The 26,498-nt window shown below is 39.2% G+C and overlaps 2 protein-coding genes across 2 annotated transcripts in view; one reads left to right on the top strand and one right to left on the bottom strand.

The window, feature by feature from the left end:
* UBAC2 (UBA domain containing 2) overlaps window positions 1–26,498 on the top strand; it is a 106,651-nt gene that overhangs the window by 34,700 nt on the left and 45,453 nt on the right. The window lies entirely within an intron of this gene.
* GPR183 (G protein-coupled receptor 183) lies at window positions 15,595–24,509 on the bottom strand. Its single transcript, XM_050898593.1, has 2 exons — window positions 24,469–24,509; window positions 15,595–16,699 (listed from the first exon to the last, which is right to left on the bottom strand). The coding sequence occupies exons 1-2, from the start codon at window positions 24,507–24,509 to the stop codon at window positions 15,595–15,597; spliced, it is 1,146 nt and encodes a 381-aa protein (XP_050754550.1).

Below are 26,498 nucleotides of genomic sequence, written 5' to 3' on the forward strand. Positions count from 1 at the left end.
AGAGCTCTCTTTGGAAAAAGAAAAGATAAGCTCCAGCTGTGAATCTAAAGGAGATGTGAATGGTGTCTTGACAAAAAAACCCCAAAATTGTGGGAAGCGTTTTAATTTTCAAGTATTGTGAAGTAAGCCAAACTGTGTGAATAAGATGAACATTAAAACCTCTCTTTACTACTCTTCAGCCTTTGAAGACATGTTATGATGTCCGTTACAAAGTACTAATTATAATGTGGTTAAGTTTTATAAGAAGAGATTTAATTTTTAAAATTTTTTTATTTTTTTACCAAGAATTCAAAAGTAGTTTAAAAAATGGCTCAGCCAAAAAATAATGAATAATATTTACTGTAGAAGAGGACTGAGGGGTACCCAATTACTAGACTGTTCTACAGAATTGCGCTCAAAATCTTGAACAGCAGATATATGAGTCACATTTCAGGAGTTAGTTCCAATTTATTGTCTCTACCATGAAAATAGGTCGTAATAAGTGAGGCAAAAATAGCTTACATGCTTTGCAATGTAGATCGTCATAAATTGCCATCCTTTGGCTCTGCTCTGCCCAAGCTTTACGCTAAATACAGATCCTGAAAAAAGATCATCATTTAGTGCTTAAATCAGCGGGGAGCTGGGAGTGAAGACCCTCTTCAGCCCATCACGTAATGAGGTGTGCCCTTGGGTTGCTTAGGTGTGGACTGGGTGATGTGCTCCATATGTGGGATCTGGAAGGTGGAGAGAAGCAGGGTTTCTGTGCTGGAATGTGGGAACTCATAGCGCAGTGGAGGATCAGATGTCAGAAGCTGGTAGGAAAGGCTGAAGCTCTCATTAGCCTGTGGTGCCCACCTCTCCCTGCCCAGCTCAGGCAGTGGTCATGCAGTCAAACTTGTCCATACAAATGGTTCTGGGAGGCTGATGCTAAGTTGTGCCTCTCTCTGCACTTCCTTTACACCAGAAACATGAAACAGGTGAAGTTATGGGAGCCATAAGTTCAGGTAGGACTTGCACACTTTGAAAGGAAAATATTTCTCACATGAAGTAAGAATGGCTACGAAACTAATCACGTTCAAAAGCAAATTAAATCATAACTCTCTGAATTCAGGCATGTAACATACCAGGGTCCTGGATCACTACTGATCAAATGTATTTTCTCTAAGGCAAGAAGTTTGCAGAATGAAAATTTATGTATTAGATACAGAGTTAAAAGCCAATCCCCATTACAAGTTGGACCATTCTGAGTATAAGGTTCCACTTTTGAGGTTATATGTGTCTCCAGGGCCTCTTGAAGTAAGGCCTGTCTTAAATGAAATTGCCCACTCTTCTTGGTTCAGTAGAGCGGCTCACAAATGGCAGCTTACAGAATAAGTGTCAAGATCCTTAACAACCACTAGACAGCTCTCTACTCTTTAGATTCATAAAGATCGTAAAAGGCTCAGCTGACCCTCATAGAAACATGAGTTTGATTGCTTCCAGGCTATACCTGTCCAGGCTTGGAGGGCACTTTACTCAGGCTGGGATGTATACCCCCACGTCCCTCTGGACTTGTGCAGCTTCAGTGAGCCACTTGGCAGTAGGTCCGTAGGTGATGCTTTGCTCACTGCTTGCCTTGCACATAGGCATAGTTTGAGAGAGTGTACAGTGGTGGTAAGATGCGCCCACAGGATTATAGCCCTTTGTCTTCAACCATTATCAGCTATGTTGTCACAGATTTCTATTACCTAAACCAGGAACCTTCTCTGATATCTTTGGAGGGACAGAGACCTTGTGTCTTGAGTTTCCCTGTCTGTGTACCAGACATGCAACAGCTTCAGACTAGGTGGGCTAGGTGATCCTTTTGTCTGTCAAGGTTCAACTTACCCAAACAGTGATAGCTGACAGTACCATGGTGTATTATGCAGACTTGAAGGGTGACACATCGCCCTCCTGCTTTGGTTAGGGATGTCGATCATTTGGTGGAACTTACTTTACTTATTGGGAAATTATTGAGTGGGATTTTGAGTGCTTAAGTCAGGTGTGTCACGAGCAGGAAATCTGAGATGATTTCTCAGAGCTATTTTTAAAAATGTTTTCCTCTGTTCTGGAGCCAGTCAGACATGAGGCCACCTTTTCCAGTTTTCTGACGATACAGAGAGATTGGGCAGGATGCAGACGAGTTAGTTGTGATGGCACCACTCCATCTGAGAGGCAGCTTTCATTCAAGACTGTCTCAGCTAACAATGCAGTCGCCCCGCATCTGCTTCTTTGCTTTTTGTCATTGCTTTCCGGCCTGGGGATAGCTTTTGGGATTGGTAAAGCACGTCCGCTAAACCCTGGTAAGAAACAGTCAATCAAGAAGAAGTACTTATCCACTTGTAGTTCTTAAATGAACTGATTTTCCCTGTGGTGTGAGACAAAATGCCTTTCTGTGTTTTAAAACTTTTGCTCAGTTTTTTAATGTTTTTACTTTTGTGTCTTGTACACTTAAAACAAAATCGCTTATCTAAAGGGATACTCAGCAGTAATCTCTGTGCTTTTCTGTGGAGAGCTTTTCTGTCACTTGTCACAATGAGTTTTATGAGGGCTTGATGAGAGAGGTGGTTTTGTTTGTTTATTTTGCCTTCGCTTAATGATCCTTTTCCATAATGGGATGTTAATTTGGTGCTGTCTTTCGTCACATTACAGCTCTTTGAGCCTGTGGTCATCAGCTCTTTTCACCTTTTGATTAAGATAGTAGTATGGTAGCTGTGTGCTCTGCCAGAAGTGTGAAAGAAGATTCAGGCCCCTGTGGCTGAAGCAGTATAACATCCTGTGCTTTCCCTCTTTTCTTTTTAAGATTCTCCTCAGAATTTATCCCAGATTCCTAAATCACTTGTCAGAAAATCAGCCTGCTGATGTTTCATCTAAACCCTCATATTTCTAGAACTGGAGCATCTCTATACCTCCTGGACATAAAACACGCTTTCTTTTTTTTATATTTATAGAAGTCGTTCAGGAGTGTTTCTTGCTTCTTCAGTGCAGTAACTGTCTCTGTACAGACTGTCATAGTGAACAGCAGACTGTGAGATAACAAGGGAGCTAGGGGTAAACACCAGGCATGAGCCCCAATGTCCACAGTGGAATCATCGAGGAATGTTTCCACTCCAGAAATAAAAATGGAAGTTTTATTTACACCTTAGTGAAAGTGGTGCTTTGGCTACAGGCCTGAGACAGCATTTGCAGTAGCTGTTGTGCAGTCTGACCTCTCTTACGCTGAGCACTACATTCCTTTTTCCAGTAACTTCTTTGGGCTGCAGTTAAGAGAGGTAAGTGTTTGCAATAATCCCAGTGAATGTTCATACAAATATTCATTCACAGGAAAAGAAGGACTACTTCCTTATAACTGGAGATTGGGATGTGTTATCTATATGCATACCTCCATCTTCTCATCTACTTCTGAACCCCTTCTTTGTGTCAGAAGTGTGAGATGGGCAAATGGGAAAGACAGGGTGTGCTTCACTCCTTCCACACTATGTTCAACCAATAAGGGGAGTAGACAGTCAGGAGTCCACCTTACTGGTATTCTTAAGCTAAAAGTCTTTGCCCCTAAGCACTTAAGTTATGCACTTCCAGACTGTGAATGATTTATCCCACACCAAAAAAATCTTGGGTCAAATATGTCCACCAGTAAACTCAATTAAAAGTAATTTATGCTTAATATAGTAGTGGTTGTGAAAAGAGATTAAAGAGTAAGGGGACAGGATCAGAAAATGAGACCTAGTGTATTTAGACTCTTGAGGGAACTATGAAGATCTTAATATGTGGGGCAGAAGAGACAGAATAATGGTAGACAAAAAATACTCCTAACAAATGCAAAGTGACAATCAGTGTAAGGGAGCTTGAAGCACCTGTACTCTGAACTGAGGGCTCTGACTTGTGTTCAACTGATGGAAAGAGCTGTGCCAGTTCAAAACATAAACATGGCTTCCCCAGCTGTGTTCTCCACTCTTCTACCAGAGCCTTGCAAAGGAGGCAGCAAGAACAAGCGCATGTGGCTTTGTTTCACCTGCTGAAGGTGCAGTTTTCTAGCAGGGCTGAGCCGGTTGAAGCGTAGGCTGCTGCTTACAGAGCAAGCGCTTGGCCCCAGCCTGTGCTTTCCTATCTACCACTTGTAGTGCAAGCCATCTGACTTCCTACAGGCAGTGGTTATAGGGAGATAAAATAATGTGTAAAAAGAAAACGTGTATGTATACGTATTTTTGCAGGGATCATTTCCCACTGGCTTAAGTTTCTAAACCTGCTCACTTGTGGGTGGATGAATGTCAGCACCAGAGCAAGGAAAGCAACGGGAACGTGTAGCTGGAAGGCAGAACAGGGACTTTCTCCTTCTGTTACTCTCTGCCACAAGATTCACAGTTGATTGCTTCAGCCCAGGTTCAGGTGCTTGAGGTTAAGGCATGCATTGCTGTAGAGGCAGTAACCTCTGCCAGAGGAGGGGGGCAGATGGGGCAGAAGACCATAACCTCTGAACTGGGGTTCTCCACAGTTTATTACACCATGCCTTGATTTTAATAACTGTAGAAGAGACCAAAAAGTCATTATCAGCCAAAAGCTCTGCCCTATACAAAGCTGTGCCATCTGAGATATGAGACTGTAATAACAAATGGATAATCAGCTGTTTCTTAACTGGTGTCAGGATTTGCTGAGGATTTTGAGGGTGTTTTTGAAATGGGGCAATGTTCCATTTTCACAATAATTAGGATATTTACCTCTGCTGCTATTGCACCTCTGAGGCACACATGCGTGCACACAAAATACACAGTTGGGTAACATTATTTAAGAGGAAGAAAGCAGTGGGAGGTAATTTGACAAAAAGAGTTACCAGTGGTTGAATGTGTCTGGAAGCAAGGTGATACACCTTTGGAAGGGCTTCCCTGAGATGAGCTGCCCCTTTCAAATTCAGAGAATGCAAGTGGCATTTGGAATTGCAGGCTGTCACCACTTTCACACTTACCGTTTTTAATTGCTTTTATTAAGTGGAAAGTACCAAGCATGTCATTATTAGAGATGTGTGAACTAAGTGTAATTATTCAGATTGGAAATGTGTTCTTATTTAAGGGGAGAGAAGCTGGTCTGCCCCGCAGCAGGATTAATCTCTGCAGTCAGTATTCTGTAAGCAGCTTATGGAGGTAAACATTACATGTGTCTTTGCCAACTTGGCTAAATATTGCCAGCTGTCTTAACCCTTTTTAAATATAAATGAGCTGTAATTGGATTTCTGTACTGGATAATTTTAAACAAGGGCTATTAGAAGAAGCAGTAATTGTTATGAAGAAACTGCACAATAGGCATACTATTAGAAGACGTTGCATCTCTCAGTGATTTAGTATTTATCTTTCAGAATCAGGGTAGCAGATTAGAGAGAAACATGCTTTGATGTGGCAATTCCCATTATTCTTATGAGTGAGGAAACAGAAACGATAATGAAGTTTGGGTTGAGTTGGCGGGGGGGGGGGGGGGGTGATGCTACCGAGAGTTTCTTTGTACCGACATTGTGAACATTTAAAAATTAAATTGAAAGAAGAGGAAAGATAAATTGGTTACTATCTTTTATATTTCTACAAAACTCTTAAAAATAAAAACAGACACTATTTTTGACTGCAATAATATACTTTTAAAAAATAAAATAATTTAAAATTTCAATCACAAATTGTTTCTCCATACAGCCAGTTTCTCTAGGAGGGAGGTAGATATTAAGAATGGAAAACTTGTTTGTTTCAATAGAATTTTAACCACTCTGTTGGTAATCTTTGCTTCATGCCTGTTGCAAAATATTAAGAAGTTAAAACTGAAGCCAAATGCGGAGAGCAGATTGTGATGTTGCCCACAGTATCTCATTTGCTTGGTGTTGTTACCAAAGGCCATCAAGTGTTTTTCGGGAAGCACGGATAAGAGTACTCAAAATAGTAAAATCTTAAGTTTTCAAATTAAGGGATATTTTTATTTCACCAGTTTGTTTTGAACAAATAAAAGACAAGTTTGTTTAGCTTCTGAGGTGTTTGTGGTTTTGTTGACACTAGTATTTAAGCTTTTTCGTATGAAGCACAGAAATCTCTACAATTGTTTAGCCATTTTTCCCAAGTTCATGTAGCATTAATTGGTTGTTATATTTTTGAGTGTTTGTTGCCACCCTAAACACCCTAAAAAGCGGGAGTTTTTTCAAATTCATATTTTAATTCAATGGTTTTTTACAACCACTGCTTGATTACAGTTTTTCTCAGAGGACCACTGCTTGATTCTCTCTCACAGATTTTAGGGTAGCTCACTGTTATGTTCTCCATGACTAGTAATTTGCTTGCGTTTTTTTTCTTTATTATTCTCCGCAAAGCCTTATCATTAGTTTGTCCACTTTCATTCTGCTCGTAACAAAGATTCATTAATTTAAGTTTTTTAACTTAGTTGCTTTGATTGTTTTGATTTGAAAGAATACTTTTTGGAGAAAAAGAATTACGACTCATCTTTTATCCTACTGGTGCTGGCGGTTAGAAAAGTGATAAATAAAATACTAAGTGTTTTGCACCAAGGAGAGGACAGTTCTTTCTGGATTCTCATAAGAAAGGCACAAACACTTGCAAGGCAGATAACTATTCATTAATGGCCTAGAAAAGGCAGTAGCAAGTAGTGAAATCTTACGTCTCTTCCGATGCTGGGAACCCCAAGATATTACAGCATTGGCTGGACCTCTGGTCAGGCACAGCATATGGCGCAGATCCCATCCATGGTGAGGTTCACCAGCTCTGAGATCACTAGTGTTCCTCCAGGGTCTTGCTCACAGTACAAATTCATCAGTCACTGACAGAATCAAGCCAGGAGTGAGGACTTAGCTTTTAAGGCTCCCTTGGACAACATACTCTCTTATCTCATAAAACGGCAGTCCCAGAACTGTTGCGTATAATTCACATGAATGAGACAATACACTATACGTATACTTAAGGTTCAATGTGCATTGACTACACATTGAGTAATTATTTATTGACTGTGGATACATTGATTAATTATACTATTGATTAGATACACCTTGATTAAGTAGCAGTCACACGGTATCCATGATACAGAGGCATACACCTCGATCAGTGGTTATGTGGATCACTAACTCTTCACAGAATAGTCATCCACTGCTGGCTACTACAGTAGATAAACAAACCATTATTGGTAAGGTTACTTCTGCAATGGCAAACATTTTGATTCAAAGTACTGCTGATTTTCTGATTTCGTATGGATTGAAGAAGTATTGCTGTTCTAAGCAAAGATCACTTAACTGAAGTAAAATTTCCTTTATAGTTCTGAGGTGCTCTGCAGTTCTTGGTGCATCTTGCTGGTACGCCCCAACATTCTTTGCCTCCCACTTGGCCACTGCTGTCATCGTCCTGTGTGTGGAAGAGTCCTGTTGTGAGCAGTTGAGTTATATCATCAGATTAGATGGAGTGTAAATCATAGTTCTTACTTGCTTAGACCTTTTTTTGAGATGCTGACAAAGGTGGATAAAACTGTGAAAAGAGAGTAGCAAAAACGTCTTCCACCAACGTGTCTGTGGCCAGTGAGGTGCACTTGTTTCCTGTTTTTGTTTGTGACTAGAAAGTGGCACCTTGTGAAAAAGCATTAGAATCAGATTTCTGAGAAGTAATTTCAGAATTCAAGCTCTATCTTTATGCCTTGCTAATTGTAGCTATTTTGATAGAGGATGTAAATTAACCAATAAAGATTGCTCAGTCTTAGAAGAACTGATTAAAATATTAAAGACAAATACTACCCTTTTTTTTTTTTTTTTTTTTAAGTTTTGAAGACCTTATCTAGGCCATATGACAATGAGACCATCTGTAGTTAAAATATGTTATGGTACTAACTCTTTATTGATATGTGTTCGAAAAATCTTTTTTATGGACATTTTTTAATTACAATTCTGATCATTAATCATTTAATTTTAGCAGGAATGTGCAAGTTGCAGCACAGGAAACACTGCAAAGAGATACATGATGGTGGTGGTGCTTGACTGCTTGAATAGAGATGCTGAGCTGTACAGTAAGTGCCTCCACAGCACCAGCAATCATGCTATTAGGAAGGCAGGGCTGTAGCCAGGGGAATTAATTTTTCCAAGTTCAGCTTCTACATGCAGTGGAGGAAATGTAAAGAGACCTTTTATGGAGGCAGTAAAATCAGTTCAGACAACAGGAGGCATTTCCCTGACCCTAGGCTCTCCACCTACGGTGGTCCTCAGCTAGTTGCTCTCAGCCATGAGCTTGGCCTCTGTAGGTTTGCCTAGCTGTCGACAACTCTCCCTGCGCTCCTGGGTATGGAGGCGCTCCTCATGGCCAAGGGCATGGGATGCGGGTGCTAGCTGAATGGCTGGAACGGTGCAGGAGAGAAACAAGGAGGGACAAAGAGATGGCCTGGCTGCACCCAGAGTTGTAAGCTGCTCGTTTTGCAGTCGTCCCTGGCATTTGTGGTCAGTAGTTCTGCTTGCCAGTGCTGGTATCCAAGCATGCTAGTTTTAGAGCTTCTGCTCTAGCTTGTGGGTTAAGAGGAGTTAAAGAGGACAGATCCTTCGTGTAATGAAATTAATACAATGTAATCTGTTACGTCAGTAATTTCAGATGGCTTGATTATTATTATTTTTTCTCTCCACAGAACTGAGATACTTTCTTCCAGGTCACATTTTTAATAGTGACGTACCACGTATTATCTTCTTGCAGGCCTCTTTCTAGATGTCCTGTCTGATCATTTATGTCAGTTTTTGTCTAGAGATCATGAGATGTTGTTAAGTGTTGGGGATAGAAATGTGAAGCTTTGCCCTCTATCCCTCTTTTAGCATAAATAACATTATTATGTATCTATCCCAGTAGCTAGCCCTGATGCATTTAAAGTAGTTGGTTTGCCCTCATCTGAGTGAATAAAGGAGTAAGGTTCTCATGAGTGTTTGGGCTGTTTCGAATAGCTGGCATTGTGAATATACTGTATTTATTTTTTAAAGGACAAAAAAAAGAATTGTCCCGGAGTTGTCTTTATAGTCTGATAACTTGTCAGGAGTCTTCAGTTGTCTCTTTTTGTCAAAAATGCCTCACACATGCAGCTGGCAGGGGTGCTTCATCTCTTCCTGTCCAACTGGGGACAATGATTTGTCATCGTTCTAGACAGAAGTGCTGTAACTTTCCATACTTAGTAGTTGTGATATTAAGGTTTCATCAAGTTCTTAGCCCCTTAGTATCAGCAGCTGCTGATAAAACACTATCTGGCTGCTTTGTAGGCTAGTAAGTTGAGAATAATCAGTTTTCAGCATCTCTATATTTAAAGTAGGCTGCCTCCGAGTGCCTTCTGTTAACTAACCGCAACTTCCCTCGAAAGTTACATGCCACAGGAAGGATGAAACTGCTAAGTCTAGCTTATTAGAGGGAGGAACATAGCTCTCCTTGTGCATGGTATAAGACAATGTATACTTTTCTGGAGGGGATAGGATAACCACAAATGTTGCTGCCTTCAGAACAGGTGCAAAACTTGCTTTTTTAGTTTAGCCCTTTGCACAACATCTGTCACAACTGAGGAAAAGAAAAGAGGAAGAGGAGAAACTCATATTTTTGCATTGAGGAAAATGAATGCAGCTTTTTGGAAAGAAATCTAGGCCGTGTCTTGACCTTTATTTTAGGAGGATGCTAATGACAGCATTTTGATAAGGGCTTAAATAGAGGACAACACTAGAAGATTTTAAAGTCATATCATTTGCTAGCTTTACTGCAAGGCCATTGAGTTTCATGTTGCTTTCTTGTCTAACGTAACATTTTGACCAAATTTGTTGGTCGTAGAAGGATGCAGGTTGAAGGGAGCCTCTGGAGATCATGTTGTCCAACCCTGGTAGTGCCAATTTAATCAGGGCTGTGTCCAGTCAGGTTGTGAGTATGTCTAAGGATAGAAATTTCACCGGCTTTCTGTGCAACCTTTCTCAATGTCTGGTTAACCTCATGATGAAAAAATGCTTCCTAACGTTTAATTGTTCCTTGCTGCAACTTGTGCCTGTTACCAGGTGTTGCCATCTTTTCTGTACCCCTCCCCATTAGGCAGTTGAAGACAGCGATAACATCTCCTCTCAGTCTTCTCTCTCCAGGCTGAACCACCTCAGCTCTCTCAGCCTCTCCTCCTGTAGCATGTGCTGCAAGCCCCTTCATCGTTTTTGGTGGCCCTCTGCTGGACTTGTTCCGGTATGTCAGTGTCTTTCTTGTACTGGGAAGCCCACAACTGGGTACAGGACTGCAGGTATGAACTTACAAGTACTGAATGGAGGGGAAAGATCACTTCCCTCGACATTCTTTCGAACACAATCCCATACATTTTTGGCTGTGAGGTCACACTACTGACTCCTCTTTAACTTGTTCTCCGCCAGGAGCCCAGACCTTTTTTGCCAACGTGCTTTCTAACCGGGTGGTGCCCAGCCTGCACTGTTGTGTGGGGTTATTCCCTCTCGGATGCAGGACTTTGCATTTGACTTGCTGAATTTCATGAGGTTCCTGTGAGCCCATTTTTCCAGCCCATTGAGGTCCTGTTCTTTATTTAATGCATCTGAGCAAGGTTATCCAAATTTGGCAGTCATGGGTCAAGATCCTAGTTTTGAGACTTACCTGTATGCTACTGTGGTAGGAAAAGTAGATCAGTATGCTGTTGATCTCCCTGTGTGTAGAGATACCCTGTTCTCTTCTGTCACCCAGCCCGAATACAGCTGGATTTCCATTCTTTCTTTGCACTTGCTTTCTTTCCTTCCTCTATAATTTGGATGAAGTGGTGAACAGCTTTGATCTGACTGTGCACAGGAGAAGAGACTAGATGACTTGAAGGAAGGGGATTTGATGCAGGTCTGTAAAATCATGAGTAATGTGGACAGGATAAATAGGGAGTCACTGTTTTCACTCATTTCTAGTACTTCAAATGAAACTAACAGGTGTCACAAGCAAAAGAAAATGGCTCCAGACACCACAGGTACTTAGTCTGTGGAACTTCTTGCTGCAAGATGCTGCAGGCACAGACATTTTATTTGAGTTCAAAAAGGGACCAGACAGGCTGATGGAAGAAAAATTGATTGAGGACCTTTATGTGCAAAGATGAGACGTCTGCCTCAGGAAGTCCAAAGTTAGACATTGCAGGAAGCCGGGAGAGTATTCTGAGGGGAAAAAAAATTGAGGAAATATGTCTAAGCATTTACTACACAAACAGCAATTGCTCTGTTTTTCTTCAGAAAAGGGTTGCAGCTTGGCTGAGTTCATTTTGTTCCATAGCCTTAGGCTGCAGGCTGCAGCTTAGCCAAGACTGTATTAGGAAATATTTCACTCAGATGAATTCGATGTTTTTCTAGTGATTCTTGGTGTCCGTTGACCTTGTCTGTATTGAGCCAGCACAGTGGGATACTGCTAAGATACAAACCTTACTTGAGTTCTTACCCTGCTCTGTACCACAGATGTGGAGATAGAAGAGACAGAGTACGTCGCTGCTTTTCAGTTCCTCCAAAACTGGTCCTGTAAGGCAAAGCTTCTCTTCTCCTCTTCAGCTGCACCCTATTTATTTTTCTTAAGTTGCAGGCTGTCTCATCGTTTTCTTGGAGTCTATTCATTCCTTGCTTTTGAGTTTCAGAGCAATGTTAGTCTTTAATGCAACATCTGTTTAAAAAAACCCAAAACACAAAACCCTCCATTTTTTTCTTTATGCTAATGAGCTTGCTGGTTTAGGAGGATTCATTAACCACCTTCAGGAATCATGTTATTTGTGGTAGCATGTTTACCACCTCGGACAGTTGCTGTTACTGTCTTTTGCTAGGAGATGACCATGTTGCTGGCAGGTTCCTTATCTGCATAGCTCTCAGGGCCACAGCCAAAAGAGTCAGGCAGCGATGCCTTGGGGAATACCTGTCCTCTTCTGCTGGGGCTGTAATCCACAGGAGATTGCATTCTTTGTCTCCACACTTGCAGTTAGACTTCAATATCTTCGAGCCCAAGGTGGCTGAGGGAACCCGTCTGAGCACTTGCAGTAGTAGTCCTTAGTTTTGCATTCTCAGCGAAAGAAAAGGTGAAGGCACTAAATGCTCTTTTGCTGAAAATACGTGTGTTTTGGGATTTTTCATATGATGCACCTTCACTTGGTCATGTGTTCAACAACAGGTGTCTATACAGCCTTCTTTTCTGAACGTGGACAGAGGCAGCCAAAAAGTACCATTGGGCCCCCATCATAATTTTATTTCTATGTGCTCTGTCACATTCCCTACCAGATAAGATTTGAGAGAAATGTCAGCAGTGGACACGTAGTCTAGTTGGAGTCCTCTTAGCAACTGCTCTAGCCTTACACTCGGAAGTGTAGAGTTAAAAGATACTCTATCGTTTTGTCATGAACACGGGTTTTAAGATCCTAACTGGACTTCACCCTCCAAAGAGAGACCCAGTTTCTCTGAAGAACTTCAGATCCTCATAATGAGCAAGCCATTTCAACCTGCTGCTACTTGTCAGCTGCTTTATTTATATGTGAAAAGGGTGAGTGAGCTCCAGATCTGTTTGACCATTTCTCAGCCTTTCACATAGAAGGGGGCATTTCCTAGAACGTACCAAAAGCTTTTGCAAAGCTCATACTGCTTCAGCCACGTGTTGCATGGTGTGGCATACTCATGTCTTTTAAGATAGACACATCCTTTATGTACTCTGTGTTGGAGAGGAGAAGAGATACCAGGTATGGCTTTAACCCTTTATTCATGTCTGTGCGGCATGCAGGAGGAGAGGGACCCGAGGTGTGCCACTACAGGTAACTGCTGTCATAAAAATACTCCAACAAACAGTACTGAGGGAAGAGTACCAGCAGGATAAATGGATAAGGCCATCTTGAAGAAAACCAGTTGTTTGAGAACAGCTGTGAGTTTTCAGTATTACTGCTTTCCCTTGCTCCCGTGCAGCAGCTTGTTACCATCTCTCTGGTGATGGTTGCCAGCCCCACAGCACAGCTGGTAGAAGAAATAGGACAGATGCTCTCTAAACGACTTCAATGCAGTGTCTCAGGCCAACTGAAACCACCACTGCTACTTTTGGCAGTTTCAGATAAGCACCCAGAAAAGAGGCTCCTCATTGATACGGGTGTGCATGAGCTGTGAGTGCGTGCTGACAAGTAGTGAGGGGAAGCAGTGACATCAGCTGCCACAGCTATAAATTGTCACTGTCTGTCTGTGTGTCTGTGCCTTTAGGACTCTTGTCAGGAAGCTGAGCTTATCTTAGCTTTTAAAGGTTTTTATTTTATTGGTTTCTTCAGCATTTGAGAAATATTAAAATAAGGAGGAAAACAAAGCTTTTCTCAAACCCGTATCTGACTGGACCAGCACTCTAAGGCTTATTAGAGCAAAAGCGGTATTTTGATGTGAAGTTAGCTGTTTGAGAATGTTGATGTGGTTTAAAAACAAAGTCTAAATTTGAAAATAACAGAATTGCTAACATGAGAAAACGGGGATATAGAAAGGTTTTCAATACAGATCTTCACTTTGTTTCCAGTTAGAAAAGAATAGATATCTGCATTATGTGGTGCTGTAATATATATTTGAGTTACATTTTACAGACAAATATAAAAAAGACTTCTTGCCTTTAAGGTTTTATAATCACAGTTAGATGAAACACATATCAAAATAAAAAAACAGACATTAGTAGAATAAAATGAGCTTGTACTGGTGTGATGTTAATAGTACATATATTTTATTTTTACAGCTTCTGGGTATTCCTGAGTGGTCTGTCTGTGGTTTTATCAGGTTATCATTTGTTTACCCCAAAAGGAACAAATTCTTAAATAATATTTTAAAATAGTTTATTAAAAAGGCTGACAAGAACAGAACTGCTATAGCATACAGAATTAAGTAGAACTTCTCCTGTTAAAAATTATTTTTCTTACTCCATTTTCCTGTAGTTGCATAGTGTCTTTTGTAATTAGAAACTCAAGTTTGACCATCTAAGTGGTATGAAATATAGGGTCTTTTGCATTTTCTTTCCCATAATAAAGTAATTGTTAATTTAATGTTTCCGTACTGCTGTTCAGATATGACCCTTCATGTTTGCAGGTAGGCGGAGGTCAACACATGAGGAAGGAAGGAATTGCAAAGATGACAAATGTAACTATGTTTGTTTGACTTCAAGTTCAACCTCAATGCCAGAGAGATTCAGCTGCAATAAATAACATTTATTCTGATATCTGGCATGGCTTTTACCAGTAATTATCAGGCACTTTTTAGTTTTCCTTTTCCATCACGACCTCATGGTGCACTTACTAAGTTGTGTTGGCCAGTGAAGGCTTATTAATAAGATAGAAGACAAAAGAAAAGACAGGGGGGCCAGGAATGAAGTGGGGAAGGAAACTGACACATGACGGAAGGGCACGACAGCAGGAACCCAGGGCTTGCATCCTGGATACTCAACTGGTACTGAGCCGATTCCAGCAGGATGTGTTTAAGTAAGTCATTTGGTCTCTTTGCTGGCCCAGTTTCAGTGTGCCCAAAGAGATCCCAGATATGCTGTATGAAGGCGTGATGGGAAAGCTTGTTCTTTCGCAGCCAATCCTGCTGTTCTTGTTTATTGATCTCTCAGGTAAACAGCGCTTACAAAGAGGTGGCCATCTCACAACATCAGAATTCACCCATTAATTTATTTTTTTGGTGGCTTCAACTGTGAACATTTATTCCTGTTTCTAAAACAGTTGTCTTGTGTCTATGTCTGATTTCAGCAGAAGTTCTGAAGAACCCTGTATCACTGCTCTTTTAACTGAAATGGTGCAGTTTTCATATTACAGTCTCTTGCTTCAACTTATTTTTTGTGTTTATAAATAATTTATATACAACTAGAGTAGAGACTCTTTACAATACACACTAGAAAGAAAAGTTCTCCTTTAGGAAAAGGAGTAAAGAGATAATACACCTTGCAAACATGAGTGATTTAACATACGGGAGATATTCAGTGTTGGGGAGAACCAAACAGTTCATTAACTTTTCATTTATTACATTTGACAATGTTATCCATGTGAATTGTCCAATAAGACATTCGTCCTCCAAATACTGTAAAATGCAGTATCACCTCCAAAGGGCTATAAACTAAGCACTTGTGATAGTCAAACGTGCACAGAAATTGTCCGTTTTATCTCAAAGTTTGAGTTCTTTTGCTTGTGTGACTTCACTAACAAAACCATTGCTGTAGTTGGAGCTCAGCTAGAGGTCTTGCAATTTCCAGATGTTCTGGTTGTAGTCAGTTTGAATTGTAAGCTATTTGGTTTTAATCCTTTCTCAGACACCCAAACTGCGAATTGAGTCTTTGCTTGAGTTAATAACATCCAGGCATACATATGTGCAGTATGGAATCTGAACATTCACAATGGTGCATATTTCCTGGAAGAAATAATGAGATCAGTCAAAATGATACAGCTAGGAAATTATAATGCTGAGTTTTCCTCCTGACCTGTGGCAGTTCTTTTTCAGTCCAACATCACTCCTTGATTTCCTGACATCCTGAAAAACAGAATCTTACTTAAGCTGCTGTACAGGGAGCACTAAGAGTTTTTACTGTGGACCCTGGATTTTTAAGCTTGCTCCACTGTGGTGTACTACAGACTTTATTTTTCAGGTAGCTTTCCATTGGAAGATTTTGCAAGTACCGTCATTTGCGTTTCTCCCATGTCACGTGAGCTTTCCTCATGGTGTGACCTGACAGCGCTTGAAATTGATATGCTCACTTGTCGTCTCAGTATTTTCATTACAGTTCTCTTGTATCCTTTGCATGCAAAGAAATAGATGAAAGGATCTAGGCAGCAGTTAAAATTCATCAGAAACACGGTATAATGGAGTGACTTCTGGAAAATTTTCTTTTCAGTGCACAAGGGTTCATTCTGAAGCTTCTTAATCATGTGTTGTATGATTGCAACATGATAAGGAGTAAAGCAGATGATGAACACTATAATTACAAATATGATTGTATTGATGGCTTTTTTGTTTATCCCTGATTTTTCAGTCAGTGGATTTTCTTTGGCTGTTTGAAAAAGTTTGCAGCTAATTTGAGAGTAACAAAATAGTATAATCCCCAGGGGAATAAGGTACCCTACTAAACAGGCAGCAAGGAGTATAAATGGTAGATGTGCTATTTTTTCAAAGTTTGGATATTCCATACACGTAGTCCTTTCTTTTTCTTCCTGTGACATGGGTTGTATAAGTAATGGAAAAGTTTGACTAAATACAAGAAACCAGATAAAGACACAAATGCCCTTGGCATATTTAATCCTTCTGATCTTGTATCGGAAGGGGTGGACAACAGCGAAAAACCTGTCAATGCTCAAACATGTCATGAAGTTTACACCTGCATAGGTGTTAATATAGAACAAGAGAGCAGTTATTCGACATAATGCTTCTCCAAATGGCCAGTGAAATCCCAGGGCGTAGTAGGCTATCCTTGTAGGTAAGGCGATACAGAACAGGAGATCGGAGAAGACGAGATTTGTTGAATAGAGGGTAGTGGAGTTGATCTTCTTTCTGTTTTTAAAAATGACGGTGAGGGCAATGGCGTTTCCAAGCACCCCAAGAATTAAGATGGAGCTATAGAAGACAGACATTAGTATCCGTGCTGTATCTTTGTGCTCATATAAATCACAGGTGGAACTGTTTGTCTGAGAAGCTGTGAAAGTGTCCATTTCTGTAACCACTGTTGTTGCAGGAAGCTCAGTAGACCTAACATGAAAAGAAAACCAAAAGGGAACATTTTGTAATAAACGTAGATAAACTTCTTCTGCATAACAACGGCCAACCTCTGTTGCAAAAAGCAAGATTGTAAAAAACTGAAATGAAACTTCATTATGGTGAAATACTTTTCAAGTCTCCTTCTGAAAACAAACAAACAAAAAGATAGGTCTTTTTGGCTTTTCTGTTTTGATCCCAATTCCTTCTCTCCTGAAAAAAATCAGACGGGGCAAAATAATAGACCAGGGATGTAATGTATTTGGAAGGTGAAGTTTATAGATGGTCAGGAAGTTGGAGACTGTTTAAAGCAATCTAAGGCAAAAAAGGAGTCTGAAGAAACCACATGATAAAGGATCATATGAAGTCCCCAAGGGTCAGACAAGCAGACAAAATCTTTTAAATGTGTTTCAGTTAATTTTTAGGGAGTTTTTGTTTCTGACAATTCATGTTGTGATGGTTTAACTTGTTTAGAGAAACTAAATCTTTTCAACGTTCTTATCATATTGGCATTATAATAATTCAGCTTGTTTAATACTAGTTTTAAGAATTGGCTTTTGGAATCTAGTTCAAATATTGTTACATACATAAATTCTTAAGAGTATTACTTTAGTCACTCTTCAGTGGTGCTGCAAAAGAGAAATAACCCAGCTGAAATATTTTACACGTTGTCAATTTAGTAGGTTTTAGAAATTGTTTAACCTGCATGGTTAGAAGTCGCATGGAAGAGCTGCACAGTGGCAGTGATTTGGGGGACTTAAAAATATAAAAAATGGCCCAGCAGAATTTCAGAAATGGAAAGGACCCCATCCTGTTGATATTGCTTCCAGTGCAAAATATTTCTTAAATGTGTTGTTACCTGACAGTTGCATAGAGTAAGCATAAATGTCAGAAAGGACGGGGCATCTAACATTACTCTTCGAGTAGCTGTTCTGCAAAATGGTGCCTCTTAGAGGCACCATTTATGGATTAAAGCAGCAGTCAAAACAAGATTGCTTCAGCTTTAATGCAAAATACTATCTAGAGATAAGAGCTGTTGTAACCTGAGTTTTAAGTCTGTCTGGTACCTTGAATTAAAATATCTAGGTTATTTCTGAGGATCTGCCTTTCAACACACAATATTTACAAACAACCATAGCCTGTTGTACCTTAAAAAAGTCTTTCTGGAAACTACCTCTCAGTTTTAAGGATTTTAAGCTACATATTTTAGAAAGTATTCATTGTCCTTTTATTGACTTGTGAAAGCATTAAAAGGTTAGTATCTTCTTTCATGTTTTGAGGAGATTGTCCTATTTATTTCAGGTTGTTGACAAGTAATGTCCCTGCAAAGCATACTGTATTATAAGACAGTCTGATCAGACTTCTGGCTAGGTTAGCAGGGGTGTATGAGGTTCTCTGTAAACAGTAAACATGCGGATAGTGGATGATGTGTATTAAAATACATAAATGAGTTATATTACATATGTTTAAGGAAGAAATCTAGCATCCAGATAGTATATTAAGTCTATGTTTGTTGTGTTGCACAGGCAGTAGGAAAGACAGGTGAGTGATTTCTGACTGATAGATGTACAAAGTTTTGATTGTTAGATACCCGTGAAGTATGTACCAGGTGTCAAGAGATGGGAATACTGCATTCAGGGTTGGAAGTAAAATCTGAAGTGGGAGTTTTGTGGTTTGAATAAGGGAATTAAACTGGTAAATAGCAACTCCAGCTGTAGTGCAGATTTAAGAATGTCTGTAATTTTATATTACTTAATTCTGCATTGTTCACAGTATCTTGTGTGTTTGATGATTGATTAATGCAGTAGTTATTACCCTGAGGATAGTTCTGGTATACTTTCCTCCTGTTTCATCTTTTCCCTTATAGAAGTGTCTAGCATGGCTCTTGTTTTACGTAAGTGTATCAAACTGCTTTTTGCAGGAAATGGTGTGGGTTTGTGTAGGCACCTGGATAAGAGTCAGTGAGGTATTTTGTTTTGTTTCTCTTATTTAAATGCTTCTGATTACTTGTTCACGCTCCCAGCATGACATCTATCTTCTACTCATCTCTTCCTTGAAATTTAGGTAAAATCATTTCTTAAACGTATGTAAGGAAGAATAATCTAAGATTTATGATAAACAGTTCTGCTGCAGTAACTAGCTACAGCATATTAACTGCATAATTTTATTTTCACTGTAAAGTTGTAATAGTTTTGGTTCATAAATAATGTGCATAATTGTCACGTCCATTCATTTGTCTTTCTGTAAATGTTTGTATAATGTAGAATATCTGTTGTACAAACACGTTTAACTATGGTTTAGGAAAAATTCTGTAATTTCAGTGAAATTTTTTTTTTTTTACATCAAGAGTAGAATTTCATAAAATACATGTTACCTAATTTTGTGCTATGAAGTCAGATCTTTAATGTAATAAATTAATCTAGAACTTGTTGTTGCTCAAAATAGGATGTTCACCCTTGCATAAAACCGTGACTATATTGAGAAGGAGTCCTAGCTGAGAGAGAGTTTGTGTCTATCCATGGTGGTAGCATGGATATACACGGGGAGCAGTTCCATGGCAGGACAAACTGGCCACAAACAGGTGAGAAGAAAGCTGGAGGACCACAGCTCATGGGCCTTCCAGGGCAGCGTGCACGTCAGCTAAGCTGTGCTCCTTGACAGAGGATGTCAGCAGGCTCTTCTGCCTGCTGTGGGAGTCAGCCCTGGCTGGGGAGAGTGTTCTTTTTGATCCTCTGTTATCCCCAAAATATTTTGACTGTTAATGTAGGGAGCACATTTTATAATACTCTAGATGAGTATTAGTATTTTCTCTATAGGTATGTATGGGCATTTTTGAGCAGTCACCATGGTGTCTAGGTGCTATATTACCTGAATATATTTCATTAAAAAAAAAAAAACTTGGGATACTGTATCTGATTTGGGGCCCAAACAGATGATAAAGTTACTACCATCTGACAACTTAATGCGCATCACCTGAGCGATGGTAACTTCTTTGTACATCTGAGCTCTTATTGTTGTTGGATGAACTCCACTCACCTCAGTAGGTCTTTCACCTTTTCTTGTCAATCTTGAACAAGGCTGCATTTAAAAAAATACTTTCTTCCTAAAAGGTGTCTAGGCTATTAAGACGAGAGGTTTTTTTGAATCGTATTCCTTGTGTCAGGTTTCTGTTTATTTCTTGGCAGCCGTCCTTAGTGATCAGCTTATTATACATATGACGTCCTCCACAGAATGTGTCAGAAAAAACAACAGCAGGCCCATTTTGTGTATTTTTTTGTGTGTTTTGCATTCTTGGAGCAAAAATGGAGAATGTTACCTCCTTACTGCTGCAAACCTCAGACTAGCTGGACTTGATTCTTACTGATTTTAATGAGCTGTGTGCCTGAATACCTTATGAGAACATGGCAATTTACTGTCCCAAATCCAGATGCACCAGTGAAGCTACCCTCTAGAATCACTACCAAAATGTTTGCTCTTCTAGGTTATTGGCTTAAATACCCCTCCCAGTGGCTTTCTGAGTTTATTAATGATACTATTTTGAAGTATATACTGGAAAAAAAAATAACATTAGTTTACCTTACCAATTTAATAATTTTAGAAAACATTGTCACAATTTTTTGGCATAGAGGTACCTGCAAAATTTTGAGGCATGAAGTATTTAAAATTCCTGTCTTTGTATCAGTATTGTAAAGAAGGTTGTTGAGGTTTTTACGTTTTCTGAGTCTGCAGACACACAATACTCAGTGACACAGACCACTTATTTAATGTGACCTCCTGTATAATCCAGGTTATGTTATTATTTTAGTTATTTGTGTATGGATTCCACTAACTTTTCATTTAAAGCATATTTTCTAACATGCTGTTTGGTCTTGATTTGGAGAACTGAAGAGAAAGTGAATTAGCCATTTGTACTGTAGTTTTTGGTCAGTCAACCTCCCTGTTAGAAAATGTGGATGTCTCTTATTTAAATTTCTCTGAAATTAATTTGCAATTGGTGTTTTTGTTGAGCCTTTCCCCTTTATACAATCTTACGGTTTTGGCAATTCAAGGTGAACTTTTCAAATGTCTCAGCAGAAGGCAAAATAGTCCTGTGATGTCTGTTCTAACCCCAGCTTAGTCCCGCACAGGAGATGAGGTTCCAGATGCCTCTTGGTATTGGTGTACCTGGAAGCGTACTCACCACTATGTCCCTGCTTTTTCTGCTCAGTTGATTAGGTATTCGAGATAGAGTTGTGTAGCATTGCTCTAGGAGCTTGTGAAGGTAGTTCATTGTGATCCCGGAGTACTTCTCAGATTCAGTGTGTCCTAGGATATCTCCAGTCTAGGGGCATGGCCATTGCTCTCTGCTTCTACCTGGGAGGACCTTATGCCTGGGAGAGTTTAAAATTAATTTTAATATTATGCCCAGGCTTGCAACCAGTGCAGGTTGTTCTTAGTGTTCTCTCACTTGCCATTTTCAAGTCTTAGCACTGTATTTGCTTTCTGACCACCAATGGAAAAAAGTTTTTCTTTAGCTAATTACTTTATGAGATTTGTTAGCTAGCCAGCTTTTAGTCTATTCTGTGTGCTTTCTTGACGTTTGATAGCAATAGTATCCACTTGGGGAAAAAAATCACAGTACCATGTCAAGCTGCTTACAAAATCTAGCATGTCTGAAATCTGTGCAGGTGCCTTTCTAAGCCAATTTTGTAATCTCATCAAATAAGAAAAATAAGTTCTTTTAGGAGAGTCCCCGCTGCAAAAAGTGTTTGATGAACAGAATGGTGGCTCCAGTCTGGAAGTACTACGTAATCCAAAGCCCTGGATCATAGAGACGTTCATGAGATGAGCTTTGTATGTAGTATCGTAATGTTACATACATTTAACTATTAACAAGCATAGACTTAAGCTATGAGCCAGCGATTGCAATGTTGCAACCTGAGATTACATGGGTTTGGATTATGTGCAAGCAGTGATACAAAGCTCTCTCTGCATGCTAAATGAGTTTTCTTCTTGTTCTTATGTCCCGCTTTTGCTGAAGGAGCACCATCTGTCTTTTCAGCAGAACAGGGAACATGTAGAAGGCTTTAACTGTGTATTGTAGTCTAATGTGTGATTTGTCTGTCTCTCTTCATAATTTTCATTCTTTGGAGATGAATCCCTGGTCCATCTGCCCAGTAGCTAATTTAAGAGGGATACTAATTAAATTCTTGGAAAGGCACAGCAGATCATTAGAAAGATCTCTCCTGACTCTATACATAGTATGGTTTAGTCACTTTGAGATGGACAATATTTCTTTAACAAACAGTATTGGGGAATAATGTTGTTTATGTATGCATAAAAAGTATAAATGATATAAAAGAAACGGTCGGGAAAGAGACTTCTCTTTCCCTGCAATGCCTGACCTGAGGATTTACTGAGCTTACAGTCCTCTATAGGTGTAAGCTGTGTAAGTGTTACAGAGTTTAAAAACAGTAGAAGATGGGAAACATGCAGTGCTGTAGTTATGTAGGTTTGATTTTTTCCTTGCTCTCTAAAATTAATTGTTTTCTGTTGACCAATCATATTTACTATTTGAATTTCTAATTTACCATACAAGTGATATTCATTGTAGAGTGTTTTCTCTGAGAAAAGGCTTGATTCAACTAAGTTATGTATGTTCAAAAGTGTGCATGCTAAGTTGCATGGTAGAACACTTTGTTAATATAGAAAGAACATATACTTAAGGTATAGATATCTAGGTGTATGTATTGGCAGCATGGGAACTACACGTGGTTTAATAGAAGCTGAGGCAAGAGACAGGCGTGTCCAAAAGCTTCCTGTTTCTTTCTAATACTTTAACACTCATACCCTTCTAGTGCATTACGTTACCTTTTTTCAAAACCTGTTGAGTTTTGTGTCCAAAATGACAATGAGTAGGCCTAATGACCTGAAGACTGAATCCTCAGGTTGCAACCCACAGCTAATTTTGGTGAGAAAGTTTCCAGGCTAGTGCTCTTATTCTTCCTTGGTATAGACCCCAATTTGTTGGAGTACTAAAGCCAAATTTGTAAGCCACATGTCAGAGAATCCCAAGTATGCATTTCATGAATGAAATTGTCTTAATGATGGCTATGAAGAATTACAATATTGTTTAAGTGCTTAACAGAATTTGCAGATGCACACGCTGTGGGATCTTTATGGTTCTGCTTTTATCTATCACTGTAGATTTTGCAAAGTTGTATGACAGTTATATTTGGCACTCAAAAATAATAGAAGCTACAGTAAGCGAAATGGAAATAAAGAAGTTGAGCTGAAATGCTGCATAACTACTTAAAAAGTGGAAGTCATTTGAAGTGTATATGTCTCGTTCTTATCTGTTGGATCTCTCTTTCCAAATGTGATCTATCCTATGAAAAATGTGAGAACTATCTTAACATAAATCGTCTCTGCCAAAGATGCATGTTAATGTGAAGAGCTGTGCTGATGCTGAGGTGATTAACCTCCCTTCCATTTACTTGCCTAAATATACTAAATGTAAAAAGGAGAGAGCCTAAAATATAGCAACTAAACAAAATAAAAACTTGAGCCACTGACAATTATATTCCTGCAAGCAGAAGAAAAAAGGGGTCAAATAACAATTTGTATTTTAGTACTAGAAAACATGCACACCTTTTATATGACACTTTTTTTCTGGGTGATACGGAACCTGTGCAGGTACAGCCTTTGATTTTAGGGATTACAACTTCAGAACTCTAGCTTAAATTTATTATTCATTACATGTATACATACTCCTCAGTCTTTTGAACAGAAAGGGATGAGATTTGAGCTCTTAAAGACTAATTGCCAGATAAGTTTTCAATTCCCTCATCTCTTCAGGAGGAGCCATGAAAATGTTAGACAGACCTCTTGTATTCTGTGCTCAAAGGCATGCATGCCGTCTCTGTTTTTTAAGATGATAGTTGAGTTATTGCCTCTTGAACAGCCTATCTTTTTTTGCCAGTATAATAGGAAAAATGGACCCTTTTAAATTGGGAAGAGGTATAAAAATCGTATCACTTGTAATATTTCTTTAGCTTTGTGGCATGAAGATCAGTAATAAGGAGAAAGATGTTTCGTGATTGTGAATCAGAAAAGGATTCCTTCTAAAAACTTTGAAAGAAATGCGTGTCAGAAGGTAAAAAAGGAATTAGCTCATAAAATTTTGAATTCTTAAAATATTCTGTTGCAACATTTAGATGTGAGAAGAGTGACTGAGGAGTTCTTGAGCTGATAACAAAGGTTGTTTCATAGACAAGGAGCGCATGTGATAGAGCAAGCTATGCATTCACGACCATAGTACGGATTTGTTTTAAGGCTCTCTCCTACTATTAAAGTATTCTGCGAGGTTCAGTGAATGACTTAAGAACTGCAATGCTTCCCTTACTACTTGTACAGTAGTTATTTCTGCATTAGTATAATTTAAATTACTATTGCTAAAAAAATTGTCTAAGCTACTGCAGTATCAAATGTTTCCTGTGATTGTCAAAAGGCTGTATTGCCAGAAAGGACTTGAAATAACTTCTTGATGCTGTAGGTCAACAGATCCTTTAAATAAAAATTAACTGGCAGCATATTAATATGTGAACATAAAATATCACAGAATTTCTTCCACGAGCCTTCTCTCTCCCATCCAAAGATCATTTATCCTTCCTACCACATGAAAATATTCAGTATAATGCAAAAAAGAAATAATCTTTCTGGAATTGTTTACTGTTGTTCAGTGAAAAAAAGTTTTTAAAAAGTTCATTCTTTTCTGTACTTACATATCTGTAGCTTCTTGGATCCTCTGAGCAGTTAAGTGCATTAGCAGGATGGCTTGACTGTGAAAGTTTACCCTTGCACATTGTTTTCAAGAGTGATTACGTGAGTCTCTCTTGTGGGAGGGGTAGGTTTTTTCAAGTGCTTAAAAAAACCCCTTGTTTGTATGCTGGTCTTGATTTGCTGCCTACTGTTTTATGGGATGTGAAAGCATCTATTTTTAATCCTTTTACAATTAGTCTGTTCAAAGAGAGTAATTAGAAACAGCCCTCCCGCCTCCCCCCGAAGTTACACATTACTGACTTTCATAGAAGGGACTTTACCCAGAGGTTTACTTGACTAATTGTTGACCAGCTAAAATCCCTGAGTGAAAAACTTTGTTTATATGCCATTTGCATTTAAAAATAAATTAACTTTAGTTTGTAGCAAAGAGCTGCATGATCAGTACACGCTTTAAAACTGCTTCTTACTGATCAAATCTGACGCAGCACAAGAAAACCTCAGAACTGAGGCATACTGAGATGCTGCGTAAAAACAGACATCTTGACAGCCCATGTACATTCCCAGCACTGTTTTAGTATCATAATGATAAGGCTTTACAGAAATGCCCTTTGAAAATACATGAGGGAGTTGAAGAACTCTGGTGGTTCGAGAGATTAATGAGGATGTGTGCCTTTGTAAGCCATTTATTGCATTTTGAGCAAGGATAATAATAATATACATGTAAGGTAATACATTAAAGATAAAAAGCTTTTAAAACACAAATCTGATTCCCCTAAAGTGATATTGATAAGAATGGGTGGCTAGGGAATAGGAAAGGAATGGGATGTCAAATTGTGAGGTAACCTGTTGTTACCTGGAATAACTTTGTTTCTGGGTAAAGAACATTGATCTAAGAGTTAAATGATGTGTTTGTTAAGAGGGTTTTGGAGATCAGAGGTAGATGGAAAATCCTGTCATTTGCTGTTAGAGGCTGTGGTTGAGAATTACCTGGGATTTTCCCCAAAAACTCATACTGATCATTCATGACTGCAAGGGACTGTTTATCTTTAAAGTGGCCTCATTTAGTGGCCTGATTTTAAAGAACCAGCCAATAGGCATGATGATGCTATTTTTGGCGGGTCCAACACATTCAGAGGGTGGAATGCCTCTTTGGAAACGTTAGGGCTGTGTTCACAGCATAAGTGTTTGCTGATGTTGCAGTGTTGGAGGTGTGCAGAGATCCGATCTCGACTAACATGTCCGTCTCATCAGAAAGCCTAAAGTAAATGCAGATCTAACAACTAAGTTAAAATTTACTAAATGTACCTTGTCTTACGGGAAATGTTTTTGCTATAGCAGAATGAAGTACAGGCTTGTGAGCTACTTTTGTGCCTACTTGGAGCGTTTAGTTGGCACTATACGCTGATTTTTCTGGTGTTGTACTCCCAGTGCAGACATGGCTTGATTCCCCTTAGATGCCAGGGAGCTGAAGGGCTTGATCTAGGGCTTTCAGCTCCTCAGTTTTTATGGGGCGTTTATCTTCCAATACCAGATTCAGAAAGTCTTTGCGAGAACTTACTGGTCTTATTCTGGATTTTTTCTGTTCTTGTTTTTGAATTATTTTTTAATTATTCAGCTTCATCACAGAGTAGAATCTCTTCAAATGAATTAATGAGAATTAAAGACTGTTTAAAGGGAAATTGCACAGGGAACTTGCTTCATATGTACACAAAGTAATACTGCAATGTGGTTCCCCGTCCAGCAGCAAAAATATGTAGTAGAAATGTGAAATTTTGAGATACACAGGCAAGTAGTAGTCTTTGCTCAAGGGCTGACATTAGTACCACAGCTTCATATTAAAGGAAATGTTTATTTCAATATAGTCTTACCACTATAAAATAACGCCGATATGTGTTTCCTGCTCCGATCTGATAAAATATTGCTTTCCTTTGATTAAGATAGATTACTAGATTGTACCCTTTGAGTCACACTGACATATTAGGTACCAATCCAGCCTAGCATGATGTGATATTAATTGCTTGAGCTAAATGAT

The sequence above is a fragment of the Gymnogyps californianus genome, chromosome 1, assembly GCF_018139145.2.
Source record: "Gymnogyps californianus isolate 813 chromosome 1, ASM1813914v2, whole genome shotgun sequence".
NCBI classification, from domain to species: Eukaryota; Metazoa; Chordata; class Aves; order Accipitriformes; family Cathartidae; genus Gymnogyps; species Gymnogyps californianus.

Excerpts from the sequence above, each read along its gene's own strand:
- GPR183 (XM_050898593.1), bottom strand. The coding sequence starts at position 24,509 with ATGCACTTAACTGCTCAGAGGATCCAAGAAGCTACAGATAT. Across the intron at positions 16,700-24,468 it reads ATCCAAGAAGCTACAGATAT|GTCTACTGAGCTTCCTGCAA; the intron begins GTAAGTACAGAA and ends TTTTCATGTTAG.